The sequence below is a fragment of the Pithys albifrons genome, chromosome 2 (assembly GCF_047495875.1).
Source record: "Pithys albifrons albifrons isolate INPA30051 chromosome 2, PitAlb_v1, whole genome shotgun sequence".
NCBI classification, from domain to species: domain Eukaryota; kingdom Metazoa; phylum Chordata; class Aves; order Passeriformes; family Thamnophilidae; genus Pithys; species Pithys albifrons.
Window position 1 is genome coordinate 120,133,464 of NC_092459.1, and position 15,860 is coordinate 120,149,323.

A 15,860-nucleotide genomic window follows, 5' to 3' on the forward strand; every position below is an offset into this window, starting at 1 on the left:
TGGACAGTGTAGGAATGGAGTGTTTCTGTGAGAAGAAACTTGTGTAAGGAGTAATTTGGTAACTGAGAATGTTTTCCCTTCATTGACACGAAATGGTGACTCAGTTTGTCAGCTCAGACTGGCCACGCTTCATCCTTTTCCAGAGGTGAACATTTCTCTGGAAACTCCTGGTGAAATCCCACTTTCTGAGGGAATCAGCTCCACGTGGAGTTGCTGAGCTGTGATCTGCCCCCACTGCAACCTGAAGTGGGAGCATCAGGCAGGGCAACTGGAGCTTCAGAAGAGCAGGAGAAGGTGCTGGGAGCCTCCCTCAAACCTGAGGAACCTGCTCCCTTTGCCAGCAAGGGATGGAAGCTGCTTTAGTCCCTGCTGACAGTGCTGCTTGTCCCACGTGCTTTCCAGAGCCTCATTTTTAGCATCCAGTCCCTGCACTTTGCATAATTCTACACTAACACATAATTGGAAGGAATAACTTTTACCAGGCAGTGAAAATCACACTCAGTTTGCACTTCCCTTCCTGTTTACCACACCACAGACATTGCCAGAAATCATCCCTGTCTTGTATTTGCTTCCAGATGCTTTTTGAAGGCATTGGGTGGTTTTTCTCCTGGGGTTAATCCCTGTGAAACCAGCACAGGCTGCTACAACGTGGTGATTCTGTAATAACTGGTGGGGTTTGTGAGCTCTTCCTCTCTGTGATGCTCGACAGACAAGATGTAATGATAACAATACCTTGAGTGGCACAGAGGCAGAGCTGTGTCAGCAAATCACAGCTGTTTGTCCGACCTGTTTCTCCACAGAATCCCGCTGAGCAATCAGTTCATCCTGAAATTCCCATTTTTTTAGTGAAAACAGTCACTGCATTTTAGATTAAAAGGGATATCCCTGAAACACACCCAGAGGTTTTTGAATAGCAGCAAAACCTGAGCACTTTGCCAGGGAGTTGGGAGTGAGGCCTGGCACCTTTCACTGTTCCCTTTTCTGTCCTCTGGCAGGTGGTTCCCATTGGAATGTCGCCTCCCCCTCTCCCGAGGCAGGAACTGCCACTGGAGTGGAGAACAGGAGTTGACAGCACAGGTTCAGACGTGTCACTAAAAGCCTTTTAGAACATATTCTTTACATTAACCCACAAAAATCAATGCAGGCCCTCTCACTGCAGTGGCATCTGGAATTATGTGGATCTAATGTGGCATAATCATTCTGTACATTATCACAGGCAGATTCCATGTTATTTTTTATTGCACTATTGGCATCTCATTTTCACGGACTCGCTACGGAGAGGCAGAGATTGGGATGAATCTCACGTGTCAGGTCTGATCCTGCCAATGTAAACTTCTGTCAGAGCTGATGTGAAATTCCCCTGCTTGTTTAGCAGAGCAAGGTCCTTCTCAGCTCCCAGAATGGCTCTGGGAACTGTGAGCAGGGGAATGAACTCGCAGTGGTCTTGGAGGTTCAGTAGAGGAAATCTCTTCATCAATCTCTTCTGGTAGAAACCTTTCCTGGTTGGTGAGACTGCAGAGAAATCTACTCTGTGTTTGCTCATGGAGAGAAATGGGTTTGCATTTTCACTCTGCTTTAATAACACACCACTATAAAACAAGTTAATTGATAGACCTCAGTGAAAAAAGGGACTTTGATGGTCCTTGGGGGTGCCTCCAACTCGGGATATTCTGTGATGCCACAATCCTATGATTTAGATTCATACCCAAAACTGAGAGCTTCAAGCCCAAAGGCCTTTGCTGATCTCACCCTTTCCAAAGTGAATCCAGTGAAAGGTTGGGCAAAGTGGGAGAGCCCTGGAAATCAGAGCTGACACCTGGATTTGCCAAGGGAGGTAAGTTGGACAGTAGTGCAGGCAGAGCTGGAAATGCACAGTCAAACCTTCCTGCCTCACTGCCACATCCCCAGCAAATTGTGACCTCTCCAGGTCTCAGCTCCTGAGCCACGAACTGAGTGTCCTACAGGGAATTCCTGGAGATGGATGCAGTGGCAGTTCTGCTGTTTGCTGTGGGTGCAGGAGAACAGTTGTACGTGTTTTTATTGGCTCCAGTCAGGTTAAGTTTAAAGTCTCCACATGTTCTCCTTCTTGGCCACTGCATTCTGTCCTGCCCAGGGTTACAATTCCCACTCCTCCTGCTGTTTCCCTGTGCTCTGTTCCAGCCCATGGACCAGGCCTCTCTGAAGAACAGTGATGTTCTCATCCTGACGGGGCTGACCCAGATCCCCACTGCCAACCCCGACGGAATGGTGGGCGAGTTCTGCAGCAACCTGGGTAGGTCATGCACAGAGTTCTTCTGCCTATTTTATCATCTTATTCATGGCTTTGGGTGGGAAATAATTCTGAGATTCCTGGAATTGAGTGAGTTGTCCAGCTATAGCTGCTGGCATAAAACTAACTGTTTAGATTTTACGACGTGCTCCTGATGTCATTAATACAGTAAGTGCTTGGAGAGACATGAGTTGTACCTAAAATGTTTTGGAATGGAACAGGTATAATGAGATTTAATCATCTGCTGCTCCTGGTTTGCTAAGTATGTTGCTTGGCTGCCAACAGGCTACGTGTGGCCTGGGCTTTGGATATTGTTCCCAGCTGAAATATTACTATTTCCTTCCTGTGTCTCAGCCAGTGTGAAATCTTTACATGGTTTTTTGTGACTTTCAGCTTTGCAAACAAGCACATCTGCTTCCCCTCTTACACCTGACTTTTAAATATATCAAAAGCAAACAGCACAATCTCTGTTTAAAAAAAAGAAATCGAGATATATTTATAGACCCCCCAGAAATATAAAACCTAATCAGATGCTTTCACAGCTGGAAAAGCTGATAATTGCAAAGCTGTGATATCAGTGTGAATGGCAGCATTTTCCAGCCTGTTTGGAGTGTCACATCCAGGGCTGTTCTGTCCTTTGCTCCCCTTCCCCCAGCTCAGGGTGCTCTCCCCCTCCTTCCATCCAGCCCCTTTCTCCTCTGCCCTGCTGCATTTTGTCAGAGATCTTCCCTTTCTGCAAAGAAAACTAAAACCCTTGTGATAGGAAGATCCTCCCAAAGGTTACCAGAAGCCATTACAAGATTAAATCAGACCCAATTCCTGGTCTAGTGGAAGGTTCCCTGCCCGTGGCAAGGGGGTGGAACTCGGTGATCTTTTGGGTCCCTTCCCACCCACACCATTCAATGATTCTGTTAACAGAGAATGTTTTGGCTTTTTAAAAGCCTGATAATCATTAGTTTTACCAAAGGTCCTCTCTGCCAACATCCTGGCTCCAACTGGGACCAGGAACAGATGCCTGGAAAAGAGTAGAACAGGCTGAGATTATAAAATACTTTCTTCATCTTCAAAGATTTTTTATTTCAGGAATTTCCTGAATCAAACATGATTAGTTAGTGATGTTGAGTGGCTTTGTTAACCTCCCCTCAAAGCTGTGTTAACACCTGGGCCTTTCTGTCCTAAAGGATGTGTGTTTTACACCTGTGTGTCTCACCTGTGTTTTCTTTGTTCTTGAGCTTTGCTCACTTTCTGACCCCGTGATCAGCTTTGCTGACCTTGTGCTGGATCCAGATGTGCTGCCCCTCTCTGTCCCCCTCACAGGTGGTGGCAGAATCACCTCCCCTCATGCTGAGCAAACAGTTTAATTTTAATTACTCATTCTTAATTGAAATGCTTTTAAAAATCCCAGTCTTAGGGGGTGTAGTTGGGCCAAAGCAAAATTCAGAAGCTGGATGTGTATAAATAAATCTGTTACATATCTTGGCACAGGTGGGTGTTTGTCTGCACAAATTCTGGTTTACAGTAACATCCTGAACTATTCTGAGGGCTTTGCAGACCAAGGAAACTCCATGCTTAAAATAATGCCATTTTAAGAATCTGGAATCTGTTATTTGCCAAAAACCAGCAATCTGAAGAAATTAAATAATTCCATATTAATGCAGTGCTGGGACTGTCTTCTACATGACTCCAGCAGCAGTTGCACATCTACTCAACATCAGGAGAAGAAAAGGGGAATGAAATTTCTTTCAAATATGTTAAAAGTACAGAAAGGGTTACTGGGAATAAGCAAAGCAAGCTGAGCACAGGAGTTTTCATCCATTTTTCCCGTTCCCAAAACGTTCAGGGGAGGAGTGCACAAGCAGCTCAGAATTCACTTGGTAAAAACTGAAGCAGACCAAAACTCACCAAAAATGGGTGTGATGAGGTAACAGGGGCAGGCCCAGGGCAGTGACCCTTCCCCTGGACTCTGCCTTGGGGAGGCCACACCTTGAGTGTTGTGTTCAGTTCTGGGCCCCTGAGTTGAGGCAAGAGATTGAGGGGCTGGAGCGGGGCCAGAGAAGAGCAACGAGGCTGGAGAAGGGACTGGATGTGGCACTGAGTGTCCTCTGAAACACCTCCAGGGACAGAGAATCCAACATGTCTTGATCCAACCCCACTGTGATCACCAGCCCAGGGCACAGAGTGCCCTGGGCTGGTGATCACAGTGGGGTTGGATCAAGGGTTGGACTTGATGATCTCAGAGGTCTCTTCCAACCCAAGTGAGAAGAGCAACGAGGCTGGAGAAGGGACTGGAGCACAAGTGCTGTGGGGAGAGGCTGAGGGAGCTGGGGGTGTTCAGCCTGGAGAAGAGGAGGCTCAGGGGTGACCTCAGCACTGTCTGGAACTGCCTGAAGGGAAGTTCTGGCCAGGTGGGGGTTGGTCTCTTCTCCCAGGCACTCAGCAATAGGACAAGGGGGCACGATGGGCTCAAGCTCTGCCAGGGGAAACTGAAGTTGGAGATCAGAAAAAACTTCTTTGCAGAGAGAGTGCTCAGGGATTGGAATGGGCTGCCCAGAGAGGGGGTGGATTCCCCATCCCTGGAGGTTTTTCAGCTGAGCTTGGCCATGGCACTGAGTGCCATGATCTGGTAAAGGGACTGGAGTTGGACCAAGGGTTGGACTTGATGATCTCGGAGGGCTTTTCCAACCCAATCCATTCTATGATTCTGTGAAATGGGAGTGTGAAAATGCACCTTGATCTCTGCTGATTCCCAGGATTCCCAAACCACGTCCATGATTTCCTCCTCTCATCGTGTGTGCAGCACTGAAACCCCACCCTGTCCCATCTCCAGGTCCCTCCAATGTCCCCCAAACCCCCTTTTTTCCAGCACCAACATTCTGCATCTCAGGCTGAGCAGTTTCATTTTCACAGCAAACATTCTGGGGGTTAGTTTGGGATATTTTGTGTGAGTGTTGTGGCCCTGTCTCTGCGAGGGGGTGTTTATATAAAGCAGAAAAAAAGCACAGTTTGCTTTTTAGGTGCCAACTTGACCTTGTGGTGGCAGCTGTTGGGAAAGCAAAGACCTCTTTGTGAGTTGTAAATTGAACAACTTGTGATGGAGCTGCTGAAGGAGACTAAATTTGACATGCCAAGATTATTACACAACTTTTATCCAGAGGGTGCATCCAGCATTCACAGAGATAAATTGGGCTTCAAACAGCTTTCAAACAGACAGGTCCTGTTACTGACAACTCTACAAAGTTGTTGTAGTGGTGCAAAGAGCCAGATTGGACTTGCTGTTTCCATGGAAAGCAGCACCTGGAAAGGTTTTCATCCCTTAGGAGAGGCAGGAGTATTCCCCAGGCCAGTTTCAAGGGGGCATCCTGTGCCAGCAGGAATGTGGGATTTGAGGGGACAGCAACCCTGGCTTGGGATTTTATGTTCATAATGTTACTTCCTCTCAGGAGTCCTGAACTTGTGCTTGTTTCAGCAGAAAAGGCTGGAGGTTCCCACAGTGGGGAAGGCAGAGCTATGAGTCCAAGCTGTGCTGGCTTTGCATGGCCAGGGTTTGGTGATCAGGGATCTGCAGGAGGGGATTCTGTGAGAAGGTGCCAGAAGCTTCCCCATGTCCAACAGAGCCAGTTCCAGCTCCAGGATGGACCCACCACTGGCCAAGGCTGAGCCCATCAGGGATGGTGCTGGAGCCTCTGAAATGACAGAGTTTAGAAGGAGGAAAAATCCTGCACAACTGCAGGAGAGAGAAGAGGGGTGAGAACAAGTGAGAGGAGCAGCCCCAGGGAGGGCAGAGCAGCAGGAGGGGCAGGAGCTGCTCCAGGGCCAGAGCTGAGGTTCTGCAGCCCCGGGGAGGCCCCTGAGGTGCCCCTGCAGCACATGGGGGGCCAGGGGGGAGCAGAAAGGCACCCACAGCCCCTGGAGACCCCACCCCAGAGAGCCCTGAGGGGGCTGGGACCTGTGGGAAGCCACCCTGGAGCAGGGACCTGGCAGGACCTGTGTCCCCATGGAGAGAGGAGCCCACCCTGGAGCAGGGACCTGGCAGGACCTGTGTCCCCATGGAGAGAGGAGCCCACCCTGGAGCAGGGACCTGGCAGGACCTGTGTCCCCATGGAGAGAGGAGCCCACCCTGGAGCAGGGACCGGGCAGGACTTGGGACCCCATGGGATGTCTACACTGGATCAGCCTGTTCCTGAAGGACTGACCCCATGGAAAGGGACCCACACTGGAACAGTTCCTGAAGGACTGACCCCATGGAAAGGGACCCACACTGGAACAGTTCCTGAAGGACTGACCCCATGGAAAGGGACCCACACTGGAACATTTCCTGAGGGACTGACCCCATGGAAAGGGACCCACACTGGAGCAATTCCTGAGGGACTGACCCCATGAGAGACCCACCCTGGAGCAGATCCTGAGGGACTGACCCCATGGGATACCCACCCTGGAGCAGTTCCTGAGGGACTGACCCCATGGGATACCCACCCTGGAGCAGTTCCTGAGGGACTGACCCCATGGGATACCCACCCTGGAGCAGTTCCTGAGGGACTGACCCCATGGGATACCCACCCTGGAGCAGTTCCTGAGGGACTGACCCCATGGAAAGGGACCCTTGATGTGCTAAACCCATACCCCAAAGCCTGGCAAGAGATCAGAGTCAGGAAAGTGCTTATTTTGGGATGTAATATTTGTGTTTTCAGGCTCTTTGTGGAGTGCTTGGTGCATTATGTTACAATGAGCAGCAGTGCATGGGTTTACCCCCCATCCACAGGTGAAATATCAGAAAAAAATCCTTTGCAGAGAGAGTGCTCAGGGATTGGAATGGGCTGCCCAGAGAGGGGGTGGATTCCCCATCCCTGGAGGTTTTTCAGCTGAGCTTGGCCGTGGCACTGAGTGCCATGATCTGGTAAAGGGACTGGAGTTGGACCAAGGGCTGGACTTGCTGATCTCGGAGGTCTTTTCCAACCCAATCCATTCTGTGATTCTGTGATTCTGTGAAATCCTGGGGAGGCAGGAGTTGCTCACACAGAGTATTTCCCCTTTCCCAGGAGGTGCAGTGTTTTTGTGATCCATTCTGTCACGGTGTTTGCTCAGTGTTTGCTTTTGCTTTCATGCTCAGATCTATCTCACTTACAGAGTAAACCTATTTCTGTTTTTTCTTTCCCTCATTTTTTTCCAGTCTCATGCTGGCTGAAACTTTTAAATTGTTCTTGTTACATGGATGGGAATATTTAGTTTTTAAAAAAGGAGGAACACTCCATCACCCATTGCTGTTTTAAATAACCACATCTTCAGCCTTTCCCCTGAAACCCAAGCACAGAACAGTTCACCACGTGTTGTGCTTTTGGCTGAGGCCTGTGAGCTGCTGTGCTTCCCCTCTGGAGGACAGCAAAGAGCTGGAGCAGGGATTATGTTGTTGGTGAGGTGGTTTGTGTCCCTCTCTTCTCCTCCTGTGCCGGTGCAAGGCCGCCCTCTCCTGTCAGGAATTTCCCACGTGCTGTCGTGTGCCCCCAGCTAACAGAGTTCTAACCCTGGAGGAGGCACTGAATAAATGCATTTAATGATCAGAACTGTTCCTCTCATTTCACATCCATAATGTGCTCTGCTCAGTCATGCAATAGCTTCTTTTTCTATAATCTTTGGATGAAAGGAATTCATGAAAAGTTTCAGTATGAGCCCTGTGAGTTGATCTTTGCCCTTGTCTCTCCCACAGCGATGACTGTCCGGAATGGAGGGAACGTGTTGGTGCCCTGTTACCCCTCTGGAGTCATCTACGACCTGCTGGAGTGCCTGTACCAGTACATTGACTCTGCTGGGCTCTCCAATGTCCCTTTTTATTTCATCTCACCTGTTGCCAACAGCTCCCTGGAGTTCTCCCAGATCTTTGCTGAGTGGTGGGTGTCCTGGGCTGCCCCACCAGCCCTGGGAAATGGGTGCAGGTTCTCTCTGCCTGGCATGCTCTTAATATCCACTGGGTTGGAATTGTGGAGGCATTTCTGGAGTCACAAGGGGTGGGGGTGTAAGTGGATGTTCTATAGTTAGAGAAGTGACCCTTCCCCTGTGCTCAGCACTGGGAAGGCCACACCTTGAGGGTTGTGTTCAGTTCTGGGCCCCTGAGTTGAGGCAAGAGATTGAGGGGCTGGAGCGGGGCCAGAGAAGAGCAACGAGGCTGGAGAAGGGACTGGAGCACAAGTGCTGTGGGGAGAGGCTGAGGGAGCTGGGGGTGTTCAGCCTGGAGAAGAGGAGGCTCAGAGGTGACCTCAGCACTCCCCACAACTCCCTGACAGGAGGTTGTACCCGGGGGCGGGGTTGGTCTCTTCTCCCAGGAACCAGCAGGAGAACAAGAGGGCACAGCTCGAGCTCTGCCAGGGGAGGTTGGGGTTGGAGATCAGAAAGAAATTCTTTCCAGAGAGAGTTATCAGGCTCTGCTCAGGTCAGCAGAGGGATCCTGCTCTGCTCAGGTCAGCAGAGGGATCCTGCTCTGCTCAGGTCAGCAGAGGGATCCTGCTCTGCTCAGGTCAGCAGAGGGATCCTGCTCTGCTCAGGTCAGCAGAGGGATCCTGCTCTGCTCAGGTCAGCAGAGGGATCCTGCTCTGCTCAGGTCAGCAGAGGGATCCTGCTCTGCTCAGGTCAGCAGAGGGATCCTGCTCTGCTCAGGTCAGCAGAGGGATCCTGCTCAGGTCAGCAGAGGGATCCTGCTCAGCTCAGCAGAGGGATCCTGCTCAGCTCAGCAGAGGGATCCTGCTCAGCTCAGCAGAGGGATCCTGCTCAGCTCAGCAGAGGGATCCTGCTCAGCTCAGGTCAGGAGAGAGGATCCTGCTCTGCTCAGGTCAGGAGAGAGGATCCTGCTCTGCTCAGGTCAGCAGAGGGATCCTGCTCTGCTCAGGTCAGCAGAGGGATCCTGCTCAGGTCAGCAGAGGGATCCTGCTCAGCTCAGCAGAGGGATCCTGCTCAGCTCAGCAGAGGGATCCTGCTCAGCTCAGCAGAGGGATCCTGCTCAGCTCAGCAGAGGGATCCTGCTCAGCTCAGGTCAGGAGAGAGGATCCTGCTCTGCTCAGGTCAGCAGAGGGATCCTGCTCTGCTCAGCACTGCTGAGGCCACAGGGAGAGTGGCCTGTCCAGTTCTGGGCTCCCCAGTACAGGAAGGGTGTGGGATTACTGGAGCAGGGCCAAGGCAGGGCCAGAGGTGGGGAGAGGCTGAGAGAGAGCTGGGACTCCCCAGCCTGAAGAGCAGAAGGCCCAAGGGGATCTTCCCAAGGTGTAGAAACACCTGATGGGAAGAAAGAGGATGAAGGATCAGAGTCTGCTGGGCAGGGCCCACTGGCAGAACTAGAGGCACAAAGTAGAACTCCTAAAATTCCAACAGGGTGATGGGTTAAAGTGCCAGAGGGCAGCAATAGATGGGATATTGAGAAGGAATTCTTGGCTGGGAGGGTGGGAGGCCCTGGCACAGGTTGCCCAGAGAAGCTGTGGCTGCCCCAGCCCTGGGAGTGTCCAAGGCCAGGTTGGAGCACCCTGAGACAGTGGGAGGTGTCCCTGCCCATGGCAGGGGGTGGAATGGGGTGGTCTTTCAGGTCCCTTCCAACCCAAACCATTCCAGGATTTTATGATTCTGGGAGACACTGCAACGGGTGGTGCAGAGGGTCATGGAGACTTTTCCATGGAGACACCAAACCCCAGCTGGACACACCTCTGGGTGACCTGCTCTGGCTGGGAATGCTTGGACAGGGACTGGACTTCACCCCAGGAGGTCCCTTCCAGCCTCAACCATTCTGTGATTCTGAGCCTTGGAAAGGAGAACCCAACCACTTGTAACTCTTTCCAAATTCTTAAAAATGCTCTGGATTATTAAATAGAGTTAGGAAGCTTTTCCTTCCTTTATTCCTCTCCTGATATTTTAAGTCTGGAGGCCCTGGAAGTCTTACTTGATTTGGTCTCTCAGGAGAATTATAAAAAGCTTGAAATCTCTTTGTAAATGTGTAATCTCAATGTGAATCTCTTTGAAATTGTGAATCTCTGAAATTGTGAATCTCTTTGAAATTGGGTTGAAATCTCATGTAAATATGAATTTACAGGGAAGTGGAGGCAGAGATTGAACAGAGGTTTGGGCTCAGAAGTGGGATTGATGTTCAGGGATTCCAGCCTTAAATTCTACTCTTCAGTCAGCTGAACAAAGTGTCCTGCCCTTAGTATCTCTTAGACTTTATCAAGATTAATTTGACCCAAGTTAATTGCTTGTTAATAAAGTATGAGACAGACAGTGTTTCCCAGAAAAAGCCACCAGGACAGTGTCACTGCAGGTAATTGTAATGCCACACAGACCTCTGACAAACAGCCTTGTTACCTCCTGTAATAGGATGAGTCAGGAGCCTGCACAGAGCTCATCGACAGCTCTCACTGTGCTTTAAAAAGAAGTGGTTGATGTAAACCAGCAGGTCCCAGGGAGCTTTGGGCCGTGGGGAGGGGCAGGTGACCAGCACTGCAGCTGCACTGGTGACATGCACAGGGCAGTCAGTCCCAAACGACAGTGATTTTGCACCTGATGCCACCAATCCCTCGTGGTTTCCTCCCAAACAAGTGTATCAGTAGGTGGCAGCAGATGCTGCAGGATCTTCTCACCTCTAACCCAGCGATCTCCTTTGCTTTCACAGGCTGTGTCATAACAAACAGACAAAGGTGTATCTTCCAGAACCTCCTTTTCCCCACGCTGAGGTGAGTGAACCACGGTCTTGGTTAGTTCCTGCATCACAGTCCCCTCTGGTGGACCCTTCTACAGTTTTGTGTCATTATTCTGGGTTGGTTTTTTTCCCTTTGTTTTCTGTGATGAATTTGGGAGCGTGGAGGGGGGAGGAAGGAATGATGATGTTCCCGCAACTCCAAAAATTCCTTGTTTTATTTCAGTAGATCACTTGAACATGGTTCACTCCTTCCCCCTCAGAAGGCCATCCATGTACACAGGGTTGGATGTTTGCTCTTTTCCCAAAAGAATTCCCTGTGTCCAAGCAATTCATTTCAGCCTAAAACTAAGAGTGTGTTATCAGAGACATCCCTGGAACAGGCACCACCTTTCCCTGAGGAGAAATGGCATCTTGAAAGAGAGTTTTTATCTAAAAAGTTCAAGCTTGCAGCACCCAGTGCTGTCACTGGCAATTTTAGATGGAATTACTTGAGCATCGTAGTGAGGCAAACAGGAATGAGGCTCCTGTCTCTGGAGGATCTTCCTTGCAACAAAATAATAATTTGAGGGGAAGTTTTAGCCAAGCAAACATTAAATAAATGTGGTGAAACTCGTGCCTTCAGAGTTGTCTCACATACCAAAGGAGATTCTCCACTTTCCCTCTGAAGTAAATGAGAGGCAGGCTGGGAAAAGCAGAAACAGGACTGAGAAATAATTTTAGCTAAATCCTACTCCTTTGAGACATTTGGGGCATGCAGGAAACTGTCTCTTTTAGCTCCTCTGGTGCAGACTGTTTGATGAGCTCTGCAGGGTGGTCCTTGCAGGTTTAAGAGCCCAGAAATGAAAAGCTTTTACAGACATGTTGTTTTGGGGGTTTTTTCACCTGAAATGTGTCATCCAGGGACTTGTTCTGGAAGTTGCCATTACCCATCACATCCATCATCTGTAGGTGCTTCAAAGGCCTTGTTGGAAGTAGGATCTGACCAGGAGCCCTCACTCTTTGCAGATGCTTGAATGTATTTCCAGCAGGATGTGCAGTGAATTATGTATAATCTGTTACCCAGAATAATGTGGACTGCAGGGCAAGCCACCTGTTCTCCACTTCTTTTATAACCAGAAGGATTCCTTCCCACTGATAAATCAATTCCAAAGCCTGAGCCCTGAGTGCAGGAGTGTTTTCCCCTCCAGCTCTGCTTTCTGGGGTGTCCTTGTTGCTCCACAGTGTCATTGCTTTCCCTGACAGCCCCTATTCCAGCTCACAATATGCTCTGGGACTGGCAGATTGGAGTGAAAACCCATCCAGAAAAGGAGAAGCCAAACATGCAGCTGTCACAGACTGGATTAATTAACCCATCTCACATGATGGGCCTTTGTGTTTATGGAGTGATAACTGTGTCCTCTCATTCTCAGGATGTTTTATATTCCCCAGAGGCCTTTTGATAATGAGATTTTGCCAAATTATTCACTGGCTGCTGAAACAGCTTTGCAGAAACCTCTCTGTGCTTCATGTGTAGATCAAGGTGGTTATGTAGGAAAGGCCCCAGCAGTGGCTCACAGTGCACAGAGGGAGGGAAGTGCCTGTTCCAGGTGCCATCCATGAGCTTTCCATGTCCATCCCAGTGCTCTGCCCATGCCTTGGATTCCTTGGTACATCCACAGCTCTGTGTGCAACTCCCACAGTGTAAAACATCCTTTCCTGTGGCTCCACAACCTCCAGCTTTGCTTCCTGGCACCTCAGGGGGGTGTTTAATGAGCACCAGAATCAGGCAGTGAGTGATGATTTCTCCTGGACAGGTTGTTAGTGGGGAATTGCTTTACTTCTCTCCAAACTCTGGTGGGTTGTGCAGTGTAACCTGCCCAGAAACTGCCCATCATGGAGAGATGTGCTTAACTAACTGCTCAGCTGTTGGAGGAAAAGGGAATTACTCAGACATATCTCCTGGTTCTTAGGAAGCATTAATAACAGGCCTGGCATGAAACATCAGACAGGGACAGGACAGGAAATAAGTTTCTAATTATCTCCAGAACAAGCCCAGCCCAGCACGCTGCTGGTCCTGAAATGGGATGTTCCTCTTAGTTGTATAAACAGCAAGATTTAAAAGCAAACAAGGCAAAAATACCCCCAAATCCTTGATGTGGCCTCTTGCAGCAATGAGTTCCAGCATAGTATAACAGAATAATTACTTCCTTTAATCAGCTGGGATTGTATTTGGCATTTCACTTAACCATCCCTTTGTTATTGTCACAAGGGGATAAATAAAAACATCTTCATTGTCTCTGCAACTGCTATTTTTATTTCTCTTTACTCTGCACTGAGTTGAAGCTTTCTCCTTCTCTTTGCATGGAAATTTTCCAGCTTTATGGTTTATGTGGCATGTTTTGAACTCATTCCTGAATAAAACCAGACACATGTTCAGCTCTGCAGAGAACCCAAAGCTCCTCCCTCCTCCTTAGTCCCACTTCACTGTAGTGGTAGTTGCTCATCCACCTCCTCCTACACAGTCACTGGGACAGTTTTTGTGGTGGAAATTTGTTTCCCAGCATCCAGGGAAAACACTTTCCCTCTGTTCTGAGCATGGAATGTGGGCTGAAGGGCTTCAGGTTTGTAGGGATGGATTTGGATACCCCATTCCTGCTGAAATTAATATGGATGGACTTGTCCAGGTTCTTGCACTCACCTGCAGCCTTTTAGCAGAGCCAGAAAAGCTGCTTTTTAAAGGCATTTCTGAGGGAGGAGTTGCTGTGACTGTTGGAGGGAGTTAGGATGGATCAGGACTGTTACACATTCCAGCCAGACATTTCCCAGGAGGAAAACCAGGAAAGGAGAGAGACAGGGAAGGCCCTGGGGGTGGCCCTGGGGGGGTTCTCCCCTCTGCTTGAACAAAAGTGCAAATTCAGTTTTTCACCAGCTGTTCCTGTGGTGGGCAAGGGAGGAGAAGGAGCTCAAGCTGGAATAATGTTGGAAGAGATCTGGAGATCCCAAATATTTGTGGATACAGGATGGGAGAGCAGGGAGGGCCTTCCCTTCCAAGCCCTGTATCTCCTATATCTGAGGATCAGCTCTAAGTAGGCTCAGATTTAAGCTCTTGGATAAACTGCTGTACAACATAACCCAGTAATTTGTTTTGTTTAGAAATGGTACTCTGGTATTCCAGAACCAACATGTGGTGCTGTACCAAATTCCACATGGGAAATGTCCCATCCTAACACAGGCCCAGCTGAGGAATGAGCCACTTTAACAGGAGCCACAGGCTGAACACTCTGCACCATCCCTTTTGTGGAGCCTGTAAATTAATGGCTGAATTGTTCTGTTAATGCAAAATGAGGAGCTTTTGCTGCTTTTCCTCTCTGTTCAGTCTTTCCACAGACAGTTTCAGGCTCTAAGATAAGTGCATCCAGACTTCTGCAAGTGTCTGCAACAATAAAATCTGAGAGGTAATTTGTATTGATCACTCTTTGCCAGTGGAGGAAGAATTTGGATTTACTCTGCTCTTATTAAGGATTCTGTGAGCAACATCTAAGAGAAATGGCTACAAAAGGCCTTTAATTCTGACTCAAAGAAAGAGCCAGAGTGGGAGTAATATTGATTCTGTGGTCTTAAATACCAGCATTTTTCTTCCTCATCTTTGATTCCCTCCTCCCTACACCAGTTGCTGCATAACACATTTCAATAAATACCTGGAATCAGGTGATTGTGTAGCACTGTAGTTTGTTATATAGTCCTGTATAGATAAATAACAATTACACAGCAGCTGGATTTGATGATCCTTGTGGGTCCCTTCCCACTCTGTGGCAGAATTAGGCCCCTGTTAGTGTTGGTTTTATGAAGGGGGTGAGGGAGGTGCAACAAGAAATGTATCACTCCCTGATAGGAGGCACAGCTGTTCCAAATGGTGGATCCTCAGCACACACACAGAGTGAACAGCAGCGTGGTTTGGCTCACTCAACACAGGGTACACAGAGGCTCTGGAGATTTATCCTGTTTATTGCAGCACTTGCTGACCCTGTAAATCAACTCTGTGGCTTTAAAGGGAAGCAGAACCACTGGGGATTTTCAGAAAAATGCAGCTCTCAGTCTTGATTCAGAACTTTACCAGCCTCCATCTCTTAAGCTTTCAGTCAATAGTGGCTCTTTGTGTAGGAAGATGCTCTGAATGTTGCAGCCTGTGGAGTGCTCTTGGCTCAGTGCCAGGCTCTGGGTTTGGCCCAGGCTGGAGCTCTGGCCGTGGCTGTTGAGCTCACACACCCCACTGGTCACTCACACACCCGTGGCTGGTCACTGCTGGTGTTCCCAGGGGTCAGTGTTGGGTCCAGTCCTGTTTCACATCTTTATTGATGATTTAGATGAGGGGATTGAGTCCATCAGCAGCAAATTTGCTGATGACACCAAGTTGGGAGGGAGTGTTGACCTGCTGGAAGGCAGGAGGGCTCTGCAGAGGGATCTGGACAGGCTGGAGGGATGGGGCTGATTCCAATGGGATGAGGTTCAACAAGGTCAAGTGCAGGTCCTGCCCTTTGGCCACCCCAACCCCCTGCAGCGCTCCAGGCTGGGCACAGAGTGGCTGGAGAGCAGCCAGGCAGAGGGACCTGGGGGGACTGAGGGACAGGAAGCTCAAGAGGAGCCACCAGTGTGCCCAGGTGGCCAAGAAGGCCAAGGGGATTCTGGCCTGGATCCAAAGTAGCGTGGCCAGCAGGCCCAGGGCAGTGACCCTTCCCCTGGACTCTGCCTTGGGGAGGCCACACCTTGAGTGTTGTGTTCAGTTCTGGGCCCCTGAGTTGAGGCAAGAGATTGAGGGGCTGGAGCGGGGCCAGAGAAGAGCAACGAGGCTGGAGAAGGGACTGGAGCACAAGTGCTGTGGGGAGAGGCTGAGGGAGCTGGGAGTGTTCAGCCTGGAGAAGAGGAGGCTCAGAGGTGACCTCAGCACTG

At 49.5% G+C, this 15,860-nt stretch overlaps 1 protein-coding gene across 1 annotated transcript in view; it reads left to right on the forward strand.

Annotated features, from left to right (window-relative positions):
• Nucleotides 1–15,860, forward strand: part of INTS9 (integrator complex subunit 9) — an 80,134-nt gene that overhangs the window by 31,547 nt on the left and 32,727 nt on the right. The window contains exons 9-11 of the mRNA XM_071547632.1: nucleotides 2,161–2,272; nucleotides 7,971–8,151; nucleotides 10,908–10,968. Coding sequence (XP_071403733.1) covers nucleotides 2,161–2,272; nucleotides 7,971–8,151; nucleotides 10,908–10,968 — 354 coding nt within the window. The remainder of the gene's footprint in view (nucleotides 1–2,160; nucleotides 2,273–7,970; nucleotides 8,152–10,907; nucleotides 10,969–15,860) is intronic.